The following is a 24,188-nucleotide window of genomic DNA, read 5'->3' on the forward strand; positions in this document are numbered from 1 at the left end:
TGTCAGGGCTGGGGGTAGGGTCCTAGGGGGGGGGGTCTCATCCTGCCGGGAGAGCGTAGGGGGGGGTCCCGGTCAGGTTGGGGGGGGGTCTCACCCTGCCGGGAGAGCGTGGGGGTGTCCCAGGCAGCTTGGGGGGGGGCTCCTGTCCCAGACCGGGGGGGGGGGGGGGTCCCACCCTACTGGGAGAGCACGGCGGGGGGGGTTCCCAGGTGGCTTGGGGGGGGCTCCATCCCAGGTGGGGAATGGAGGGATGGGGTTGGAGGGATGGGGTTGAGGGGGGGGGGGGGGGGTCTGTCGGGAAGGGGGAGGGGGGGGTGTGTGTCGTCATCGTCCCCCCCGCCGGGTCCCCCGTGTCCGTCCCCGTCCCCCCCCCCGCCGCGCGCCCCTTCACCGCTTGAAGCGGTAGGTGATGGGGAGGAGCAATTTGCTCTTTTTGAGGGCTTGGACCTTCTGGAGGGTGTCGGGATCGAGGGCCAGGAAACAACGTCGGGAATATTCCAGGAGCCGCTCCTTGGAAGGGTCGAACTCCCCCACCTCCGCCAGCTTCTCGGGGGCCACCAGCAGGAGCTCGGCGATGGGGGTGGTGAGGGCCACCGTGTTCCGATCCACCCGGTGGTGCTCGAAAGCCCGGCTCATGCTCTTCAGCTTCTGGAAGGTGGGTCAGGATCTTCTTGTAGCGGGAGAGGACCCCGTCGGCGTCCTTCACTGCAAGGAGCGGGGGACACGGGGACAATCAGCGGCGGGGGGGGAGGACAGGACGGGGACAAGGGACACGGGGACAGAAGGATGCAGGGGTGGGGAACGGGGACATCCAGGGAGGTGGGGATGGGGACGGGGACGAGGGGACACGGGGATGGAGATAAAGGGGTGGGGGACACAGGGACGTGGGGACGGGATGGGGACAAGGGACACAGGGACGTGGGGACGGGATGGGGACAAGGGACACGGGGATGGAGATAGAGGGGCGGGGGGACACAGGGACGTGGGGACAGGATGGGGACAAGGGACACGGGGACATGGGGACGGGATGGGACAAGGGACACGGGGATGGAGATAAAGGGGTGGGGGACACAGGGACGTGGGGACGGGATGGGGACAAGGGACACAGGGATGGAGATAGAGGGGGTGGGGGACACAGGGACATGGGGATGGGATGGGGACAAGGGACACAGGGACATGGGATGGGGGATGTGGACGGGGACATCCAGGGATGTGGGGATGGGGACGGGGGACAAGGGACACGGGGACGTGGGGATGGGGGGACAGGGACACGGGGATGGGATGGGGACAAGGGACACAGGGATGGAGATAAAGGGGTGGGGGACACAGGGACGTGGGGACGGGATGGGGACAAGGGACACAGGGACATGGGGACGGGATGGGGACAAGGGACACGGGGATGGAGATAGAGGGGTGGGGGACACAGGGACATGGGGATGGGATGGGGACAAGGGACACAGGGACATGGGATGGGGGATGTGGACGGGGACATCCAGGGATGTGGGGGATGGGGACGGGGACAAGGGACACGGGGACGTGGGGATGGAGGACAGGAACACGGGGATGGGATGGGGACAAGGGACACAGGGATGGAGATAAAGGGGTGGGGGACACAGGGACGTGGGGACGGGATGGGGACAAGGGACACAGGGACATGGGGACGGGATGGGGACAAGGGACACGGGGATGGAGATAGAGGGGTGGGGGACACAGGGACGTGGGGACGGGATGGGGACAAGGGACACAGGGACATGGGGACGGGATGGGGACAAGGGACACGGGGATGGAGATAGAGGGGTGGGGGGACACAGGGACATGGGGACAGGACGGGGACAAGGGACACGGGGACAGAAGGATGCAGGGGTGGGGGACGGGGACATCCAGGGAGGTGGGGATGGGGACGGGGACGAGGGACACGGGGATGGAGATAAAGGGGTGGGGGGACACAGGGACGTGGGGGACGGGATGGGGGACAAGGGACACAGGGACGTGGGGACGGGATGGGGACAAGGGACACGGGGATGGAGATAGAGGGGTGGGGGGACACAGGGACATGGGGACAGGATGGGGACAAGGGACACAGGGACATGGGGACGGGACGGGGACAAGGGACACGGGGATGGAGATAGAGGGGTGGGGGACACAGGGACATGGGGACAGGACGGGGACAAGGGACACGGGGACAGAAGGATGCAGGGGTGGGGGGACGGGGACATCCAGGGAGGTGGGGATGGGGACGGGGACGAGAGACACGGGGATGGAGATAGAGGGGTGGGGGACACAGGGACGTGGGGACGGGATGGGGACAAGGGACACAGGGACGTGGGGACGGGATGGGGACAAGGGACATGCGGATGGAGATAGAGGGGTGGGGGATACAGGGACATGGGGACGGGATGGGGACAAGGGACACAGGGGACATGGGGACGGGATGGGGACAAGGGACATGGGGATGGAGATAGAGGGGTGGGGGGACACAGGGACATGGGGATGGGATGGGGACAAGGGACACGGGGACATGGGATGGGGGATGTGGACGGGGACATCCAGGGATGTGGGGATGGGGACGGGGACAAGGGACACGGGGACGTGGGGATGGGGGACAGGGACACGGGGATGGGATGGGGACAAGGGACACAGGGATGGAGATAAAGGGGTGGGGGACACAGGGACGTGGGGACGGGATGGGGACAAGGGACACAGGGGACATGGGGACGGGACGGGGACAAGGGACACGGGGATGGAGATAGAGGGGTGGGGGACACAGGGATGTGGGGACAGGACGGGGGACAAGGGACACGGGGACAGAAGATGCAGGGGTGGGGGACGGGGACATCCAGGGAGGTGGGGATGGGGACGGGGACGAGGGACACGGGGATGGAGATAAAGGGGTGGGGGACACAGGGACGTGGGGACGGGATGGGGACAAGGGACACAGGGATGGAGATAAAGGGGTGGGGGACACAGGGACAGGACGGGGACAAGGGACACGGGGGACAGAAGGATGCAGGGGGTGGGGGACGGGACATCCAGGGAGGTGGGGATGGGGACGGGGACGAGGGACACGGGGATGGAGATAGAGGGGTGGGGGACACAGGGACGTGGGGACGGGATGGGGACAAGGGACACAGGGATGGAGATAAAGGGGTGGGGGACACAGGGACGTGGGGACGGGATGGGGACAAGGGACACAGGGGACATGGGGACGGGATGGGGACAAGGGACACGGGGGATGGAGATAGAGGGGTGGGGGACACAGGGACGTGGGGATGGGATGGGGACAAGGGACACGGGAACATGGGATGGGGGATGTGGACGGGGACATCAGGGATGTGGGGATGGGATGGGGACAAGGGACACAGGGACGTGGGGGAGCAAGGGACACAGGGACACGGGGATATAGAGATGGGGGACAGGGACATCCAGGGACGTGGGGACGGGATGGGGACAAGGGACATGGGAATGGAGATACACGGGAGGGGGACACGGGGACACGGGGACGGGATGGGGACAAGGGACACAGTGACGGGGGATACAGAGATGGGGGACACGGGGGGGACGGGGACATGGGGACAAGGGAGGCGGGGACGCGGGGATGGGGGACATGGGGACAGGGGGACACAAGGACACGGGGGACACAGGGACATGGGGACGGGATGGGGACAAGGGACATGGGGATGGAGATAGAGGGGTGGGGGACACAGGGACATGGGGATGGGATGGGGACAAGGGACACGGGGACATGGGGTGGGGGATGTGGACGGGGACATCCAGGGATGTGGGGATGGGGACGGGGGACAAGGGACACGGGGACGTGGGGATGGGGGACAGGGACACGGGGATGGGATGGGGACAAGGGACACAGGGATGGAGATAGAGGGGTGGGGGATACAGGGACGTGGGGACGGGATGGGACAAGGGACACAGGGACATGGGGACGGGATGGGGACAAGGGACACGGGGATGGAGATAGAGGGGTGGGGGACACAGGGACGTGGGGACGGGATGGGGACAAGGGACACGGGGACAGAAGGATGCAGGGGTGGGGGACGGGGACATCCAGGGAGGTGGGGATGGGGACGGGGACGAGGGACACGGGGATGGAGATAAAGGGGGCGGGGGACACAGGGACGTGGGGACGGGATGGGGACAAGGGACACAGGGACATGGGATGGGGGATGTGGACGGGGACATCCAGGGATGTGGGGATGGGATGGGGACAAGGGACACAGGGACATGGGGGAGCAAGGGACACAGGGGACACGGAGATATAGAGATGGGGGACAGGGACATCCAGGGACGTGGGGACGGGATGGGGACAAGGGACATGGGAATGGAGATACACGGGAGGGGGACACGGGGACACGGGGACGGGATGGGGACAAGGGACACAGTGACGGGGATACAGAGATGGGGGACACGGGGGGGACGGGGACATGGGGACAAGGGAGGCGGGGACGCGGGGATGGGGGACATGGGGACAGGGGGACACAAGGACACGGGGGACACAGGGACATGGGGGACGGGATGGGGACAAGGGACATGGGGATGGAGATAGAGGGGTGGGGGACACAGGGACATGGGGATGGGATGGGGACAAGGGACACGGGGACATGGGGTGGGGGATGTGGACGGGGACATCCAGGGATGTGGGGATGGGGACGGGGACAAGGGACACGGGGACGTGGGGATGGGGGACAGGGACACGGGGATGGGATGGGGACAAGGGACACAGGGATGGAGATAGAGGGGTGGGGGATACAGGGACGTGGGGACGGGATGGGGACAAGGGACACAGGGACATGGGGGACGGGATGGGGACAAGGGACACGGGGATGGAGATAGAGGGGTGGGGGACACAGGGACGTGGGGACGGGATGGGGACAAGGGACACGGGGACAGAAGGATGCAGGGGTGGGGGGACGGGGACATCCAGGGAGGTGGGGATGGGGACGGGGACGAGGGACACGGGGATGGAGATAAAGGGGCGGGGGACACAGGGACGTGGGGACGGGATGGGGACAAGGGACACAGGGACATGGGATGGGGGATGTGGACGGGGACATCCAGGGATGTGGGGATGGGATGGGGACAAGGGACACAGGGACATGGGGGAGCAAGGGACACAGGGACACGGAGATATAGAGATGGGGGACAGGGACATCCAGGGACGTGGGGACGGGATGGGGACAAGGGACATGGGAATGGAGATACACGGGAGGGGGACACGGGGACACGGGGACGGGATGGGGACAAGGGACACAGTGACGGGGATACAGAGATGGGGGGACACGGGGGGGACGGGGACATGGGGACAAGGGAGGCGGGGACGCGGGGATGGGGGACATGGGGACAGGGGGACACAAGGACACGGGGGACACAGGGACATGGGGACGGGATGGGGACAAGGGACATGGGGATGGAGATAGAGGGGTGGGGGACACAGGGACATGGGGATGGGATGGGGACAAGGGACACAGGGACATGGGGTGGGGGATGTGGACGGGGACATCCAGGGATGTGGGGATGGGGACGGGGACAAGGGACACGGGGACGTGGGGATGGGGGACAGGGACACGGGGATGGGATGGGGACAAGGGACACAGGGATGGAGATAGAGGGGTGGGGGATACAGGGACGTGGGGACGGGATGGGGACAAGGGACACAGGGACATGGGGACGGGATGGGGACAAGGGACACGGGATGGAGATAGAGGGGTGGGGGACACAGGGACGGTGGGGACGGGATGGGGACAAGGGACACGGGGACAGAAGGATGCAGGGGTGGGGGACAGGGACATCCAGGGAGGTGGGGATGGGGACGGGGACGAGGGACACGGGGATGGAGATAGAGGGGTGGGGGACACAGGGACGTGGGGACGGGATGGGGACAAGGGACACAGGGATGGAGATAGTGGGGGGGGGGGATGGGACACCCCAGTGTCCCCAGGGGGGTCACAGTGTCCCCAAGGGGGTCCTGGTGTCCCCAAGGGGGTCCCAGGTGTTCCCAGAGGGTCCTGGTGTCCCCAGTGGGTCCTAGAGGGTCCCAATGTCCCCAGAGGGTCCCCAGTGTCCCCACGGGGTCCCAGGTGTCCCCAGAGGGTCCTGGTGTCCCCAGGGGCTCCTGGAGGGTCCCCAGGAGGTCCCAGTGTCCCCATTGGGTCCCTATAGGTTCCCAGTGTCCCCAGGGGGTCCCAGTGTCCCCGGAGGGGGCGGGGGGGTTCTGGATGGTCCTGGTGTCCCCAGAGGGTCCCCAGTGTCCCCACGGGGTCCCAGGTGTCCCCAGAGGGTCCTGGAAGGTCCTGGTGTCCCCTGAGGTTCCCAGTGCCCCCACCAGGTCCCCAGGGGGTCCCAGTGTCCCCAGGGGCTCCTGGAGGGTCCCCAGGGGGTCCCAGTGTCCCCATCGGGTCCCCAGAGGTTCCCAGTGTCCCCAGGGGGTCTCAGTGTCCCCGGTGGGGGGGGGTGGTTCTGGATGGTTCTGGTGTCCCCAGAGGGTCCCCAGTGTCCCCACGGGGTCCCAGGTGTCCCCAGAGGGTCCTGGATGGTCCTGGTGTCCCCTGAGGTTCCCAGTGCCCCCATCGGGTCCCCAGAGGCTCCCAGTGTCCCCAGGGGCTCCTGGAGGGTCCCCAGGGGGTCCCAGTGTCCCCGGGGAGGGGGGGCTGGTTCTGGATGGTCCTGGTGTCCCCAGAGGCTCCCAGTGTCCCCAGGGAGTGCCGGTGTCCCCATAGGTTCCCAGTGTCCCTAGGGGGTCCCAGTGTCCCCATCGGGTCCCTATAGGTTCCCAGTGTCCCCAGGGGGTCCCAGTGTCCCCGGTGGGGGGGGTGGTGGTTCTGGATGGTCCTGGTGTCCCCAGAGGGTCCCCAGTGTCCCCACGGGGTCCCAGGTGTCCCCAGAGGGTCCTGGTGTCCCCAGAGGGTCCTGGATGGTCCTGGTGTCCCCAGAGGCTCCCAGTGTCCCCATCGGGTCCCCAGAGGCTCCCAGTGTTCCCAGTGAGTGCCGGTGTCCCCATAGGTTCCCAGTGTCCCCAGGGGGTCCCAGTGTCCCCAGAGGGTCCTGGATGGTCCTGGTGTCCCCAGAGGCTCCAGGGTCCCCATCGGGTCCCCAGAGGCTCCCAGTGTCCCCAGTAAGTGACGGTGTCCCCAGAGGCTCCCAGTGTCTCCACCGGGTCCCCGTAGGTTCCCAGTGTCCCCAGGGGGTCCCAGTGTCCCCAGGGGCTCCTGGAGGGTCCCCAGGGGGTCCCAGTGTCCCCGGGGAGGGGGGGGTGGTTCTGGATGGTCCTGGTGTCCCCAGAGGCTCCCAGTGTCCCCAGGGAGTGCCGGTGTCCCCATAGGTTCCCAGTGTCCCTAGGGGGTCCCAGTGTCCCCATCGGGTCCCTATAGGTTCCCAGTGTCCCCAGGGGGTCCCAGTGTCCCCGGTGGGGGGGGTGGTGGTTCTGGATGGTCCTGGTGTCCCCCAGAGGGTCCCCAGTGTCCCCATGGGGTCCCAGGTGTCCCCAGAGGGTCCTGGTGTCCCCTGAGGGTCCTGGATGGTCCTGGTGTCCCCTGAGGTTCCCAGTGCCCCCACCAGGTCCCCAGGGGGTCCCAGTGTCCCCGGGGAGGGGGGGGTCGTTCTGGATGGTCCTGGTGTCCCCAGAGGCTCCCAGTGTCCCCCATCGGGTCCCCAGAGGCTCCCAGTGTCCCCAGTGAGTGCCGGTGTCCCCATAGGTTCCCAGTGTCCCTAGGGGGGTCCCAGTGTCCCCAGGGGGTCCTGGAGGGTCCCCAGGGGGGTCCCAGTGTCCCCGGTGGGGGGGGGGTGGTGGTTCTGGATGGTCCTGGTGTCCCCAGAGGGTCCCCAAGTGTTCAGAGGGGGTCCCAGGGTGTCCCCAGAGGGTCCTGGTGTCCCCCGAGGGTCCTGGATGGTCCCTGGTGTCCCCCTGAGGTTCCCAGTGCCCCCACCAGGTCCCCAGGGGGTCCCAGTGTCCCCAGGGGGGTCCTGGAGGGTCCCCAGGGGGTCCCAGTGTCCCCGGGGAGGGGGGGTGGTCCGTTCTGGATGCTCCTGGTGTCCCCAGAGGGCTCCCAGTGTCCCCATCGGGTCCCCAGAGGCTCCCAGTGTCCCCAGTGAGTGCCGGTGTCCCCAGGGGGGTCCCAGTGTCCCCGGGGGGGGGTGGGGGGTTCTGGATGGTCCTGGTGTCCCCAGAGGCTCCCAGTGTCCCCATCGGGGTCCCCAGAGGCTCCCAGTGTCCCCAGTGAGTGTCGGTGTCCCCATAGGTTCCCAGTGTCCCCAGGGGGGTCCCAGTGTCCCCAGGGGGTCCTGGAGGGTCCCCAGGGGGGTCCCAGTGTCCCCGGTGGGGTGGGTGGTGGTTCTGGATGGTCCTGGTGTCCCCAGAGGGTCCCCAGTGTTCAGAGGGGGTCCCAGGTGTCCCCAGAGGGTCCTGGTGTCCCCCCGAGGGTCCTGGATGGTCCTGGTGTCCCCTGAGGTTCCCAGTGCCCCCACCAGGTCCCCAGGGGGTCCCAGTGTCCCCGGGGAGTGGGGGGGGGAGTGGTTCTGGATGGTCCTGGTGTCCCCAGAGGCTCCCAGTGTCCCCCATCGGGTCCCCGTAGGTTCCCGGTGTCCCCCGGGGGTCCCGACGTCCCCGGTGTCCCCAGGGTCTCACCCCGTTGTCTCTCGCGGGTCCGGGCTTTGCCGACGCGACGCCGGGTGACGCCGCTTTTGGGTTTGTGGCGTCTCCGCTCCGCGGTGCCGCCGTCCTCGGAGGGGCCGAGGGAGGAGGCGACGCTGTCGTTGTCCGTCACCTCCCCGGGGCGGGGGTCCCCCCGCGTCCCCCCCGCCGTGTCACCGCCGCCTTCCCGCGGCCGTGCTCCTCTGCGGGCAGCGCTCAGCGCCGGAGGGACCCACAGCGCTCCCCCCCCACCCCCCCACCCCCCCCCCGATGTCCCCGTGTCCCCCCCCTCCCTGTCCCCATGAGCACCCTCCTGTCCCCCCCCCGTCCCCTTCTCCCCACATCCCCCCCTCCCAAACCCCCTCCTCGTGCCCCCCCCAGACGCCCCATCACCCCACACCCCCCTTGGCCCCACATCCCCGTGTGTGTGTCCCTCCCCCCCCCCCGCCCCATAACCCCACATTCGCCCGTCCCCATGTCCCCATGTCCCTCGATGTCCCCCCCATCCCCCCTGTCCCCACGGCCCCCCCAGACCCCACATCCCCCCCCCGAGCCTCCCCACATCCCCGCTCCCCCCACACTCCCTGCCCTCAGGATCCCCCCTACGTCCCCCGCCGTGTCCCCCCCATGTCCCCCCCACTGTGTCCCCCCGACCCCCGTGTCCCCCCCCAAACCCCCCGTCCCTGTGTCCCCACGTCCCCCCCAGACCCCGCGTCCCCCTGCCCTGAACCTCCCCACATTCCCGCCTCCCCCCACACCCCCTGCCCCCCCACGTCCCCCCACCGTGTCCCCTCCATGTCCCCCCAAACCCCCCGTCCCTGTGTCCCCACGTCCCCCCCCAGCCCCCACATCCCCCCCTGAGCCTCCCCACATCCCCGCCTCCCCCCACACCCCCTGCCCTCAGCATCCCCCCCACATCCCCTGCCGTGTCCCCCCCGCACTGTGTCCCCCCCAAACCCCCTGTCCCTGTGTCCCACGTCCCCCCCAGACCCCGCATCCCCCCACCCTGAACCTCCCCACATCCCCGCCTCCCCCCACACCCCCTGCCCTCAGCATCCCCCCCCGCATCCCCTGCCGTGTCCCCCCCTGTGTGTCCCCCCGTGTCCCCCCCAAACCCCCCGTCCCCATGTCCCCACGTCCCCCCCAGACCCCACGTTCCCTCCCGCCCTGAGCCGCCCCACACCCCCGCCTCCCCCCCATACCGCGTGCCCCCCCCACGTCCCCCGGGTGTCCCGTCCCCCCCCCACCGCGTCCCCCCTCACCGTCCCCCCCGCGGGCCCCCGAGATGAACTTGTCGAGCTGGCAGCGCAGGAAATCCCGCTCCTCCTCCAGGTCCTCGATGCGCTTCTGCAGCCAGGCGTTGCGCTCCAGGGCCAAGTGCAGCTGCGCCCGCGCCCCGGGGGGGTCTGCGGACCCCCGGGGACCCCCCCCTCAGCCCCCTGGTCCTGGGGGACCCCCCCCATGCCTTGGGGACCCCCAGCCTCAGACCCACCCCCCCCCCAACCCCACATCAGGGGGGTCTGGGGACCCCCACCCCTCAGCCCCACGGGGGTCTGCGGACCCCCGGGGACCCCCCCCCTCAGCCCCCTGGTCCTGGGGACCCCCCCCATGCCTTGGGGACCCCCACCCTCAGACCCACCTCCCCCCCAACCCCACATCAGGGGGGTCTGGGGACCCCCCACCCTCAGCCCCATGGCCTTGGGGACCCCCCCCATGCCTTGGGGACCCCCATCCTCAGACCCACATCCCCACTCGGGCACCCCCAACCCCACACTGGGGGGCTCTGGGGACCCCCGGGGACTCCCCCCTTCAGCCCCACGGCCCTGGGGACCCCCCTCATGCCTTGGGGACCCCCCACCCTCAGACCCACATCCCCCCCCAACCCCACACTGGGGGGCTCTGCGGACCCCCAGGGACCCCCCCTCAGCCCCCTGGTCCTGGGGAACCCCCCCATGCCTTGGGGACCCCCACCCTCAGACCCACATCCCCCCCAACCCCACATCAGGGGGGTCTGAGGACCCCCACCCTCAGCCCCCACGGCCCTGGGGACTCCCCCCATGCCTTGGGGACCCCCACCCTCAGACCCACATCCCCCCCAACCCCACACTGGGGGGGTCTGGGAACCCCCCCCTTAGCCCCACAGCCCTGGGGAACCCCCCCATGCCTTGGGGACCCCCACCCTCAGACCCACCTCCCCCCCAACCCCACATCAGGGGGGGTCTGGGGACCCCCACCCTCAGCCCCCACGGCCCTGGGGACCCCCCCCCATGCCTTGGGGACCCCCACCCTCAGACCCACCTCCCCCCCAACCCCACACTGGGGGGCTCTGCGGACCCCCCGGGGACTCCCCCCCTCAGGCCCCACGGCCCTGGGGACCCCCCCCATGCCTTGGGGACCCCCACCCTCAGACCCCACATCCCCCCCAACCCCACACTGGGGGGCTCTGCGGACCCCCGGGGACTCCCACCCTCAGCCCCCTGGTCCTGGGGACCCCCCCCCATGCCTTGGGGACCCCCATCCTCAGACCCACCTCCCCCCCAACCCCCACACTGGGGGGCTCTGGGGACCCCCGAGGACTCCCCCCTTCAGCCCCACGGCCCTGGGGACCCCCCTCATGCCTTGGGGACCCCCACCCTCAGACCCACATCCCCCCCAACCCCACACTGGGGGGCTCTGCGGACCCCCAGGGACCCCCCCTCAGCCCCTGGTCCTGGGGAACCCCCCCATGCCTTGGGGACCCCCACCCTCAGACCCACATCCCCCCCAACCCCACATCAGGGGGGTCTGAGGACCCCCACCCTCAGCCCCACGGCCCTGGGGACTCCCCCCATGCCTTGGGGACCCCCCACCCTCAGACCCACCTCCCCCCCAACCCCACACTGGGGGGGTCTGGGAACCCCCCCCTTAGCCCCACAGCCCTGGGGAACCCCCCCATGCCTTGGGGACCCCCACCCTCAGACCCACCTCCCCCCCCAACCCCACATCAGGGGGGCAGACCCACCTCCCCCCCAACCCCACATCAGGGGGTCTGGGGACCCCCACCCTCAGCCCCACGGCCCTGGGGAACCCCCCCATGCCTTGGGGACCCCCACCCTCAGACCCACCTCCCCCCCAACCCCACATCAGGGGGGTCTGGGGACCCCCCACCCTCAGCCCCATGGCCTTGGGGACCCCCCCCATGCCTTGGGGACCCCCATCCTCAGACCCACATCCCCACTCGGGCACCCCCAACCCCACACTGGGGGGCTCTGGGGACCCCCGGGGACTCCCCCCTCAGCCCACGGCCCTGGGACCCCCCTCATGCCTTGGGGACCCCCACCCTCAGACCCACATCCCCCCCAACCCCAAATCAGGGGGCTCTGCGGACCCCCAGGGACCCCCCCTCAGGCCCACGGCCCTGGGGAACCCCCCCATGCCCTGGGGACCCCCACCCTCAGACCCACGTCCCCCCCAGTCCACACTGGGGGGCTCTGGGGACCCCCCCCCCAGCCCCCTGGTCCTGGGGACCCCCCCATGCCTTGGGGACCCCCACCCTCAGACCCACGTCCCCCCCAACCCACACTGGGGGGCTCTGGGGACCCCCACCCTCAGCTCCACATCCTGGAGGACCCCCCCTCTCCCTAGAGACCTCTCCCAAGACCCCCCCTTCCCTCTAAAGACACCCCCAAAAGCCTCCCCCTTCTCTCTAAGGCCCCCCCTTCCCCTAAAGACCCCCCCTTTGCCCTATAGACCCCCCCCCCCCTAAAAATATGCCCCCCCAACCCCCCCCTTCTCCCTAGAGGCACTTGGGGACCCAAGGCGGGGGGGGGGGGGGGCCTGGGGGCATGGGTCTGGGGAGGGTCCCCGGTGCACAGTGGGGGGGCTCTGGGGTGTCCCCCCCGCCTCAGACCCAACCCCCTGGGGACCCCCCACCCTGTTCATCCTCCCGCGCCCCCCGCCCACCCCCCCCCCCCAAAAAGGGACCCGGGCACCCCCCCCCCCACCTTCGAAGCTGCTCTGGGGGGGCTGAGGCTGTAGAAGATGGGGGGCTCGACGTGGGGGGGCTCCTCAAAGGGGATGGAGATCTCGAAGGCCTCCTCATCCTTCTTCACTGATTGGGGGGGGGGGCACGGGGGGGGGGGGGGTGTCACTATCACACAGCCCCCCCCCCCCCCCCCCCCCTCCGGGGCACCCTGACCCCCCAGCACCCCCCAAGATGGTCCCTACCCCCCCCCCGGGCATTGATATCCCCCCAGATGAGGGCTCCTACCCCCCCCCCAAGGCCCACTCGTGTCCCCAGCCCCCTGACACCTCCTGGGGGGGGGGGTGCCCGGGTCCCCCCCACCCCCCCCCCACCCGCAAGCCCCCCCGGGTCCCCCAGTACCGGGTCGGCGGCGGCGGTCGGCCATGGCGGGGACCCCCCCGGCCCCCCCGCTGCCTCCGGGCACCTCGGCGGGACGCTGCGGGGGGGGGGGGGGGGAATGGGGGAGGGGGGGGTTGTCAGCGGGGTTCAGTGGCACTGGGGCCCCCCCCCCCGGACCCCCCCAAAGCCCCGAGACCGACTCGCCCCCCCCCCCCCCCGGCAACCCCCCAAACGAGGACACCCCCCTTGGACCCCCCGAAAACGGGGACACCCCCTGAAACCCCCCCACCTGAAACCACCCCCCCCCAGGGGACCCCCGGACGCCCAAAACCGGACTCCCCCCCCCTCCAGGGACCCCCCCCAACCCCCTCCCCCCAAAACTAGTGCCCTCCAGACCGAGACACCCCCCCCAAACCGTGACCTCCCGCACCCGTCCCCCCCCCGCCAAACCGGGACTGCCCCCTCCCGCCCCAACCGGGACCTCCCTGAAAACCGGGACACCCCACCCCCCCCCCCCAAAAAATGCCCCCCCCCCCCCCAAAAAAAACGGGACCCTACACGGGGGGGTCCTTCCCGAAGCGGGGCGAGGGGAGCCGGGCGGGGGGGGGGGTGTCTCTTGGGGGTGGGGGGGTCCCCCTGTTGGGGGCCGGGGGGGGGGGGGGGGGTCCCGGCCGAGCCCCCGCGCTCACCCCGCTCCGCATCCGCCCGGCGGCCGCCGCCCGGGCAGGGACCGTCTGCAAAGAGCCGCCGGGAGCTGCGGCGAAGGGCGATGCGAAGAAGGTTGGGGGGGGGGGGCGACTTGTTTGGGGGGGTGGGGGGAGGGTCGGTCCTTCGCTCTACCCCCCCACCCCAACCCGCCCCTCCCCGCCTCCCCCCACACACATCCCCCCGACTCCCACCCCGCGGGGATGCTTTTTCGGCTGCGCTCGGGAGCGGCTCTTTGGCGACGCTCCCTGAGCCGCCGCCCGCCCCCGCCAGCTGATGTAGGGACCGGGGCAAAATTCCCGAGCGCGGCCGCGGGCGAAAGGAGGAGAGGCGGCGAGCGGAGTTGGCGGGGGAGGAGGGGGCGGGAGCGTCGCGAAAGAACCGCCCTTGAGCGGGGGCGAAAAACATCCCCGCGGGGGAGGTGGGGGGGGGAACGACGGAAGGGGCGGGTGGAGGACGCGCAAGGAGGAGGGGGGAGCAGAAACTCCGCGTCCCGCGGGGGGGGTGGGCCGGGGGGGAGCGGGGGGAACGCGTCTCCGCGCCGCGTTTCCACCCGGACACCAAACGCTGAGACACCGGGGCGAGCCCAGCGCCCCCCCCCCCCCTTTCCTCCTTCCCCCCCCCCCCCCCGCCGGGCGCCCCCCTCCCGCCCCGCGGGGCCGGGGGACCCCGATGCGGCGGCCCCGCACGGCCCGTGTCCCCCCCCCCACCCCGAGCCCCGCAGCCGGGTTCCGTCCCCGCCGGAGACGCCGCGGCCTGAGCGGGGCCCCATGAAGGGCCCCAGGTGGGGCCCGGGGCGCGGAGCCGCCGGGAGGTAACGGGGGGAGGGGGCGGGGGGGGAGGGAAGGGGAGGAGGAGTCCAGGACCCACATGTCTGCCCCCCCCCCCCCAAGGAGACCCCCATATCAGCCCCCACCCGGGGACCCAGGAGTCGGGGACCCCCATATCTACCCCCACCCGGAGACCCAGGTGTGCGGGACCCCCCATATCTGCCCCCCCCCCCGGGGGACCCAGGTGTCCGGGACCCCCATATCTGACCCCCCCGCCGGGGACCCAGGAGTCGGGGACCCCCATATCTACCCCCCCCCGTTGGACCCAAGTGTCCGGGACCCCCATATCTGACCCCCCCCCGGGGACCCAAGTGTGCAGGACCCCCATATCTGACCCCCCCCCCGTGGACCCAGGAGTCCGGGACCCCCAGATCTGACCCCCCCGGAGACCCAGGTGTGCGGGACCCCCGTATCTGCCCCCCCCCGGGGACCCAGGAGTCGGGGACCCCCATATCTACCCCCCCCCGTGGACCCAAGTGTGCGGGACCCCCATATCTGACCCCCCCCCCGGGGACCCAAGTGTGCAGGACCCCCATATCTGACCCCCCCCCGTGGACCCAGGAGTCCGGGACCCCCAGATCTGACCCCCCCCCGGAGACCCAGGTGTGCGGGACCCCCGTATCTGCCCCCCCCCGGGGACACAGGAGTCGGGGACCCCCATGTCTGCCCCCCCCCCGGGGACCCAGGAGTCGGGGACCCCCATATCCCCCGTGGACACAAGTGTGCGGGACCCCCATATCTGACCCCCCCCCGGGGACCCAAGTGTGCAGGACCCCCATATCTGACCCCCCCCCCGGGGGACCCAGGAGTCCGGGACCCCCAGATCTGACCCCCCCCCGGAGACCCAGGTGTGCGGGACCCCCATATCTGCCCCCCCCCGGGGGACCCAGGTGTCCGGGACCCCCATATCTGACCCCCCCCCGGGGACCCAGGAGTCGGGGACCCCCATATCTGCCCCCCCCGGGGGACCCAAGTGTGCGGGACCCCCAGATCTGCCCCCCCCCCCGCCAGGGGCCCTGGTGTCTGAGACCCCCAAACCCCCCCAACCCCTGGGAACCCCTATATCTTACCCCCCCCCCCCCATTCCTGGGGCCCCAGGTGTCCGTGAACCCCCCCCCCCCCCCCCCCCCGCCATCTGCTCCCCTGGGAACCCAGGCATCCAGCACCCCCTTTAACACCCCTCCCCCCATCTCCCCACAGCCGCACCGAGACCCCCAACCACCCCCCGCCGCCGCCCCCCGCGCCGCCGCCGCCCCCCCCCACCTCCGCCTCCGCCGCCGCCGCCGCCCGTGGACCCACCGTCCTCCTCCTCCTCCTCCTCCAGCTCTCGCCGTGGGTCCAGCCCCCCATCCGGGGGTCGCTACCTGTTGATCGACAACCAAGGGCTGCCCTATACGGTGTTGGTGGCCGAACCGGGGGGTCCCGGCACCCTCCGTCGGGCTTTTTCTTGCCCGGTTTGCGGCCGGTCCTTCGAGTACCTCTCCTACCTGCAGCGACACAGCATCACCCACTCCGAGCACAAGCCCCACGTCTGCCGCGCCTGCGGCAAAGCCTTCAAGAGAACGTCCCACCTGGAGAGGCACAAATACACCCACGCCGGCCGCAAGCCCCCACGCCTGCCCCCTCTGCCCCCGGCGCTTCCGAGACTCCGGGGAGTTGGCCCACCACCAGCGGGGTGCACACGGGGGAACGACCCTTCCAGTGTCCCCACTGCCACATGCGGTTCGGGGAGAGGAACACCCTCCAACGACACGTCAGGCGCAAGCATCTGCCCCGGCCGCCGGCGCCGTGATGGGGACGTGGCGGGGGGGGGGGGGGGGGGTGGGGTGGCGTGAGATAGGGATGGGGGGGGGGGGGGGGCGTGGGGGGGGCAGGGTGGGGTGGGGAGAGACGGTGAGCGTGGGGTTTGCGGTGGAAGGGTGTGGAGGGATGGTGGCCGTGGAGGTCATCCGTGGAGGGGTGGTGGCCATGGAGGTCATCCATGGAGGGGTGGTGGCCTATGGGTTGGAGACATGGAGGGATGGTGCCACGGAGGTCATCCATGGAAGGGTGGTGGCCTATGGGTTGGAGACATGGAGGGATGGTGGCCGTGGAGGTCATCCATGGAGGGGTGGTGGCCACAGAAGTCATTGTGGAGGGATGGTGGCCGTGGAAGTCATCCACGGAGGGATGGTGGCCACGGAAGTCATCATAGAGGGATGTTGGCCATGGAGGTCATCCATGGAGGGATGGTGGCCCCATGGGTTGGGGACATGGAGGGATGGTGGCCATGGAGGTCACCCATGGAGGATGGTGGTCGTGGAGGTCATCCATGGAAGGATGCTGGCCACGGAAGTCATCCATGGAGGGGTGGTGGCTTAGGGGTTGGGGACATGCAGGGATGGTGGCCATGGAGGTTGTCCATGGAGGATGGTGGCCACAGAAGTCATCGTGGAGGGGTGGTGGCCTAGGGGTTGGGGATGTGGAGGGATGGTGGCCATGGAGGTCATCCATACAGGGACGGTGGCCATGGAGGTTCTCCATGGAGGGATGGTGGCCATGAAGGTCATCCATACAGGTATGGTGGCCATGGAGGTCATCCGTAGAGGGATAGTGGCCCAGGGGTTGGGGACGTGGAGGGATGGTCGCCGTGGAGGTCGTTGTGGAGGGATGGTGGCCCTGGCTTTGGGGACATCGTGAGATGGTGGCCCTCAGGCTCATTGTCGAGCTCATCACGGAGGGATGGTGGCCCCGGGGTTGGGGACGTGGAAGGACGGTGGCCTCGGGGCTCCTGCACGGAGGGACGGTGGCCCGGGGGATGGGGTCTGCGCTGCCTGTCCCCCTGTGAAGCTGCTCCCCCCGCCCCCGTGCGAGGTCCCCCCCAGGCTCTCCCCAACTTGACGTTGTATTTTATTTTGTTTTTTAATTATTATTAAAAAGCTCTTTTTTGGTTTTTCCGTTTGTCTCCCGGTGTCTCATTCGGGGGGAGCCCACCCATGAGCTAACGCCCAACTAACCAACCCGCCCACGAGCCAACCCACCCATCATCCGACCACCCATTAACCGTCCACCCCAGCAACTAACCAACCCGTGATCCCACCAACCCGCCCGCTAACCAACCCGCCCATGAGCCAACCCACCAACCAACCCACCCATTAATCAACCAACCCATCATCCAACCACCCATTAAGCAACCAATCCATCAACCAACCCACCCGTGACCCAAGCCAACCCATCAACCAACTAACCAACCCATCAACTAACCAACCCACCCATCATCCAACCAACCCCCCAACCAACCCCTCAACCAACCAACCCACCCATCATCCAACCCACCCATCAAATAACCAACCCACTCATGATCCAACCCATCCATGAGCCAACCAAGCCTCAAGCAACCCACCCACCGAATAACCAACCCATCCATGACCCAAGCAACCCCTCAACCAACCCACCAACCCCTCAACCAACCAACCCACCCATCATCCAACCAACCCCTCAACCAACCAACCCACCCCTCAACCAACCAACCCCTCAACCAACCCACTAACTAAACACACCCATGAGCCAACCAACCCCCCCATCATCCCATCAACCCATCAAATAACCAACCCACCCGTCCAGTAACCAACCCACCCGTCCAGTAACCAACCCGCCCATCATCCAACCCACCCCTCAACCAAACAACCCACCCATCATCCAACCAACCCCTCAACCAACCCACCATCATCCAACCAACCCATCAACCAACCAACCTACCCATCATCCAACCCACCATCATCCAACCAACCCACCAACCAACCAACCCACCCGTGAGCCGACCAACCCCCGCCATCAACCCATCAAATAACCAACCCACCCATCGATAAATAACCAACCCACCCGTCCAGTAACCAACCCACCCAGCATCCAACCCACCCCTCAACCAACCCACCCCCCAATCAACCAACCCACCCATCATCCAACCAACCCCTCAACCAACCCACCCCTCAACCAACCAACCCCTCAACCAACCAACCCCTCAACCAACCCACCCATGATCCAGCCCACCCCTCAACCAACCCACCAACCAAACAACCCGCCCAGCATCCAACCAACCCCTCAACCAACCCACCCCCCAACCAACCAACCCACAATCATCCAACCAACCTATCAACCAACCAACCCACCCATCATCCAACCAACCCCTCAACCAACCCACCCCTCAACCAACCAACCCCTCAACCAACCCACCCATGATCCAGCCCACCCCTCAACCAACCCATCAACCAAACAACCCACCCATGAGCCAACCAACCCCCGCCATCAACCCATCAAATAACCAACCCACCCATCGATAAATAACCAACCCACCCGTCCAGTAACCAACCCACCCAGCATCCAACCAACCCATCAACCAACCAACCCACCCATCATCCAACCCACCCCTCAACCCACCCACCCATCATCCAATCAACCCCTCAACCAACCCACCATCATCCAACCAACCCCTCAACCAACCAACCCACCCCTCAACCAACCAACCCACCCCTCAACCAACCCACCCCTCAACCCACCCCTCAACCAACCCACCCATCATTCAACCCACCCCTCAACCAACCCACCCATCATCCAATCAACCCCTCAACCAACCCACCATCATCCAACCAACCCATCAACCAACCAACCCACCCATCATCCAACCAACCCATCATCCAACCCACCCCTCAACCCACCCCTCAACCAACCCACCCCTCAACCAACCCATCAACCAACCAACCCACCCATCATCCAACCCACCCCCGCCATCAACCCATCAAATAACCAACCCACCCATCGATAAATAACCAACCCACCCGTCCAGTAACCAACCCACCCAGCATCCAACCAACCCCTCGACCCGCCCCCCCCAACCCCTCCACCCACCCCCCCCCCACCCCCCCCCCCAGGACCGCCGCCCCCGGAAGGACTCTCCTCCCCCGGCTCGCATCCACGGTTTAATGTCGGCTTCGGCTGTACATCCCCAGCCCCCGCCCATCGCTGCGGCGAGTTGTGCCCAGTCTCTGCCCGCGCCAGGACGCCCCCCACCCCCCCCCGCCTTTGCCAGGTGGCGGGGGCGGGGCGGTGGGGGGGGCCGAAACTCTCCGTTATATATATATTTGTTATATATATATATATTTATATTTATATTTATATTTATAGTCCTGCGGTGTTAAAAAAATCCCTCTGGGGCCAGGAGAGCGGTTGGGGGAGGGGGTCACCCCACACCCCCCGGGGTGGGGGGGGACACACGCAGGTGTCCGGGCTCGGCGTGGGGCTGGGGGGGGGGTTGTGTCCGTGCACCCCGGGGACGGCATTTCCCCCGTGTCCTGTGGGTCGGGGCTGCGCCGAGCCGGGTTTGTCGCGCCGAGCCGTCTCGCACCACGATGAGCCGGGCCGCGGCGCGTGGGGCCGTGTTGCGCCATGACGAGCCGCGTCGGGCCGCGTTAACGCCGCGCCGAGGCCCCGTCGCGCCGTCACGAGCCCCGTTGCGCCGCTGGGAGCCGTGTCGCACCGCGCCGAGCCGGGCCGAGTCCCGTCGCACCGCGCCGAGCCCCTGCCGAGACCCATCGCACCGCGCCGAGCCGTGCCGAACCCTGTGCCGAGCCCCGTTGAGCCACGACGTTCCATTTTGCACCGCGCCGAGCCGTGCCAAGACCCACCGCGCCGCGCCGAGCCGTGCCGAGCCCCGTCGCACCATGATGAGACCCGTTGCACCGCGCTGAGCCGTGCCGAACCCCGTGCCGAGCCCCGTGGCACCACGATGATCCACTTTGCGCCGCGCCGAGCCGTGCCGAACCCTGTGCCGAGCCCCGTGGCACCGTGATGTGCTGTGTTGCACCGCGCCGAGCCGTGCCGAGTCCCGTCGCACCACGATGATCCATTTTGCATCACGCCGAGCCATGCCGAGCCCCGTGGCACCACGATGATCCATTTTTGCACCGCGCCGAGCCATGCTGAGCCCTGTTGCACTACGCCGAGCCGTGCCAAACCCCATGCCGAGTCCCGTCGCACCACGATGATCCATTTTGCATCATGCCGAGCCGTGCCGAGCCCCGTGGCACCACGATGATCCATTTTGCACCATGCCGGGCCGTGCCGAGCCCCGTGCCGAGCTCCGCGGCACCACGACGATCCATTTTTGCACCGCCCCGAGCCGTGCCGAGCCCCGCGGCACCACGATGATCCCTTTTGCACTGCGCCGAGCCCCGTCGCACCACGCCGAGCCGTGCCGAGCCCCCGAGCCCCATCACGAGCCCCGTCGTACCGCGCCGAGCCCCGCCGTTCCGCGCCGATCCGCGCCCCATCGTCCCCGCCGCTGCCGCTGCCGCGGTCCCCCCGGCCCCACCGCCACCTCCCCGTCCCGCCGCCGCTGCCGCCGTCGTCCTCAAGCGTCCTTGTGCGCCAGGGCGGCCAGGCGCTCCAGCTTGTGGCCGTGCCGGTGCTTCTTGAGGCCGTAGGTGTTCCTGAAGGCTTCGCCGCAGGTGCTGCACTTGAAGGGGCGGCCGCCCTGGTGGGTCTGGAGGTGTTTGCTGAAATATTTGGGGTCCTTGAAGAGCTTGAGGCAGGCGGAGCAGCGCAGGTCGCGGCGGGCGTCGTGGGAGCGCTGGTGGCGCAGGATGGAGGACAGGTAGAAGAAGCTCTTGCCGCAGAGCTCGCAACGGTAGACCTTCTCGCCCAGGTGGACGCGGCGGTGCTCCAGCAGGTTGGAACGGTAGCGGAAGGTCTTGCCGCAGGTTTGGCAGCGCTGGGGGCGGGCGACGACGTGGAGGCGCTGGTGCTCGGCCAGGCTGGAGGATTGGGCGAAGCGCTTGTTGCAGAGGGCGCATTTGTAAGCCCGCTCGCCCGTGTGGACCACCTTGTGCTGCCGGAGGTACCAGGAGCGGAGGAAACCCCGGCCGCAGACGGCGCAGCGGTAGGGCCGCTCCTCGGTGTGGCAGCGCTGGTGCCGCATCAGCAAAGCCGCTTCCCAAAACCGCTTCCCGCAGACGGAGCAGCCGAAATGACGCTTCTGCAGGTGGCGGCGCCGGTGAAGGAGCAGGTCGTAGGCGCCGGCGAAGCTCTGCCCGCAGACGCCGCAGGCCAGCGTCCGCCGCACCAGGTGGACGTACTTGTGGGTCACCAGCCCCAAGAAATGCTTGAAGCTCTGCCCGCAGGTGCCGCAGGTGAAGCGCTCGCCGCTCGGCACCACCGGGTGCTCCTCGGGGGGCTGCAGCCCGCTCTCGGCCGGTGGCCCCGCCTCGGGCAGCAGCCGCTCGGGGGCGGCTTGGTGAACCAGCTTGTGCCACATGAGGTTCTCGATGAAGCCGAAGGCTTTGCCGCAGGCGTCGCAGCCGTAGGGTTTCTCCCCGGCGTGGGCTTCCTTGTGGTTGACGGCGCGGAAGAGGTCGGGGAAACGCTCGCCGCATTCGCCGCAGCCGTAGCTCAGCCCTTCGGGGGGGTTCCCGGCGCCCCCCAACCCGCAGGGCAAAGGCAGGCGGTGGATCTGCTTGTGCCGGGTGAGGCTCTGGGGGTAGCCGAAGGCTTTGCCGCAGAGCTCGCACTTGTAGGGCCGCTCGCGGGTGTGGACGACGTGGTGCTTGCTGAGGTGGAAGGACTCGCGGAAGCGCTTGCCGCAGACGGCGCATTGGTGCGGCTTCTCCCCCGTGTGGATCCGCTCGTGCCGCTTCAGCGTCTCCCGCCGCCCCGAACGCCCGCCCGCAGATGCCGCAGCCGAAACTCTTCCCCGGCGCCAGCAAGGCGGCTGGCGGCGGGGACAAGAAGGCGCCGCCGCCGCCGCTGCCATCGCCCGCCTTTGCCTCCCCGCCATCCGGCACCGCGTAGGCGCCGGGGAACACCGGCACCACCGCCGCTGCCTTGGGGACGCCGGGGTACGCCGTGGCGGCGGCTTTGGGGCCGGTGTGGACCTGCCGGTGCCGCAGGAGGCTCTGTGGGGCGGCGTAGGCTTTGCCGCACACCTCGCACTTGTAGTCGGGACGTTGGCCGCTGTGGGCGGCTTGGTGCCGCAGGAGGTACGCCGGGTCCCGAAATTCCTTGCCGCAGACGGCGCAGGGCACCCGCAGCAGCCCCGAGTGGGTCTTGACGTGCCGGGTGAGGCTCTCACGCCGGTTGAAGCTCTTGGCACACACCGAACAGCTGAAGGGCTTCTCCCCGGTGTGGATGATCTGGTGTTGGTGGAGGTGGCTCGGTTTCTTGAAGACCTTCCAGCAGAGCGAGCAGGTGAAGGGACCGTCCGGGCCGGCCCCGCTGGGTGCCGGGGCGGCGCCACCGGGTGCCAAAGTCACCCCGCCGGGCGCCGGGATGACCCCGCCGGGTGCCAAGATGACCCCGCCGGGCGCCGGGATGACGCCGCTCAGTGCCGCGGCGGCTCCGTTGGGTGCCGGGATGACACCACTCAACGCCACGTTGACCCCGTTGGGCACCGGGTTCACCCCATTGGGCGCCGGGTTGAGTCCGTTGGGCGCCGGGTTGAGTCCGTTGGGCGCCGGGTTGACCCCGTTGGGCGCCGCCATGACGCCGCTCGCCGCCAGGTTGACCCCGTTGGGCGCCGCGTTGACCCCACTTGCCAGCGGGTTGACTCCGTTGGGCGCTGGCAAGACCCCGCCTGCCCCGTTGGGTGCCGGCATGACGCCGGAGGTGGTGGCCACCGCCGCGGGGGCGACGCTGCCGCCGCCGCCGCCACCGGCTTCCTCGGTGGCTTCCTTGTGGCAACGCCGGTGGCGGATGAGGCTGGAGACGTGGTTGTAGGTGCGGCCGCAGGTGCCGCACTCGTAGGGCCGCTCGCCGCTGTGCACCAGCATGTGCTGCACCAGGTGGGACGACTGCTTGAAGGACTTCTGGCAGACGCCGCAGGGGAAACGCCGCTCCATGAAATACTTCAGCCGGCGGAAATAACTCTTCTCCTCCTTCGACGCCGCTTCCGGGGGGACCGGGGGGGCTGACGGAGTCCCTGCCGCCGCCGTCCCCGCGGCCACCGCTACCGTCCCGCCCCGTTTCAGCCCCCCGAAGAGGTGCTGGTGGCTGGAGAGGTCCACGATACCCCATTGGGGAGCGTTGAAGGCGCCGGCGGCCTCAAAGAGGGGCTGCGGTGGCGGGGGGACAGGCGGGCTGGGGAAAGGGGGGGCCCCCGCCTGCACCCCGACGCCGCCCTCCGCCTTTTTCGGCTGTGAGGAGGAGGAGGAGGAGGAGGAGGAGGAGGAAGAAGAGGAAGAGGAGGAAGAGGCGGCGGCGCCTTCAGCCTTGAAGTCCTTGTGCTTGGCGGCGGGGATGCGGTCGAAGGGGGGGGCGCCAGGCGGGGGGGGGTATTCGAAGGGGGGCTGGGGGCAGGGGAGGGCGGGCAGGGCTTTGGGGTGCTCGTGGCCGTAGGGCTCCATGGGCTCGAAGCGCTGGTGGTTGAGGAACTCGAGGAAGTCGAAGGGGTAGCTCTGGAAGTGGACGCTCTCGTCGCTGACGTTGGCTTCCATCTCTCCGCCCGGGGGGGGGGGGAGGGAGGCGGCGGGGGTGGGGGGGGGGGGGCGCTGCGGCCTGGGGATGGGGGACCAAAATCAGAGGTGGGGGGAGCTGGCTCCTGGTCCCCTTGGCTTTTAGGGGGGGGGCAGGGGGTAAATGGGGTGCAGGAGGAGCCCAGAAGTGGGATGTGGGGGGGGTTATGGGGTCCCCTTGGATTTTGGGGGGG

General features: G+C 69.1%; 3 protein-coding genes and 1 long non-coding RNA gene across 4 annotated transcripts; 2 read left to right on the top strand and 2 right to left on the bottom strand.

Annotated features, from left to right (window-relative positions):
• Positions 1-365: 365 nt before the first annotated feature.
• On the bottom strand, positions 366-14,093 carry CCDC106 (coiled-coil domain containing 106). Its single transcript, XM_054187783.1, is given in 8 exon segments — positions 366-660; positions 662-705; positions 8,633-8,836; positions 9,886-10,021; positions 12,634-12,723; positions 13,002-13,077; positions 13,670-13,778; positions 13,880-14,093. Coding segments are annotated over 8 exon segments (1,146 nt in total). The 3' UTR covers positions 366-387.
• Positions 14,094-14,334: 241 nt separating this feature from the next.
• On the top strand, positions 14,335-16,315 carry LOC128903898 (zinc finger protein 581-like). The gene is given in 4 exon segments (XM_054187784.1): positions 14,335-14,499; positions 15,840-16,131; positions 16,133-16,189; positions 16,191-16,315. Coding segments are annotated over 4 exon segments (510 nt in total). The 5' UTR covers positions 14,335-14,455; the 3' UTR covers positions 16,308-16,315.
• A 117-nt stretch (positions 16,316-16,432) lies between these two features.
• LOC128903897 (uncharacterized) lies at positions 16,433-17,449 on the top strand. The gene is made up of 2 exons (XR_008464294.1): positions 16,433-16,489; positions 16,550-17,449. It is a non-coding gene; the product is annotated as an uncharacterized LOC128903897 (long non-coding RNA).
• A 3,352-nt stretch (positions 17,450-20,801) lies between these two features.
• ZNF865 (zinc finger protein 865) lies at positions 20,802-23,981 on the bottom strand. The gene is given in 2 exon segments (XM_054187785.1): positions 20,802-22,199; positions 22,201-23,981. Coding segments are annotated over 2 exon segments (3,075 nt in total). The 5' UTR covers positions 23,977-23,981; the 3' UTR covers positions 20,802-20,900.
• Positions 23,982-24,188: the final 207 nt, after the last annotated feature.

Source organism: Rissa tridactyla, unplaced genomic scaffold (assembly GCF_028500815.1).
Source record: "Rissa tridactyla isolate bRisTri1 unplaced genomic scaffold, bRisTri1.patW.cur.20221130 scaffold_731, whole genome shotgun sequence".
NCBI classification, from domain to species: domain Eukaryota; kingdom Metazoa; phylum Chordata; class Aves; order Charadriiformes; family Laridae; genus Rissa; species Rissa tridactyla.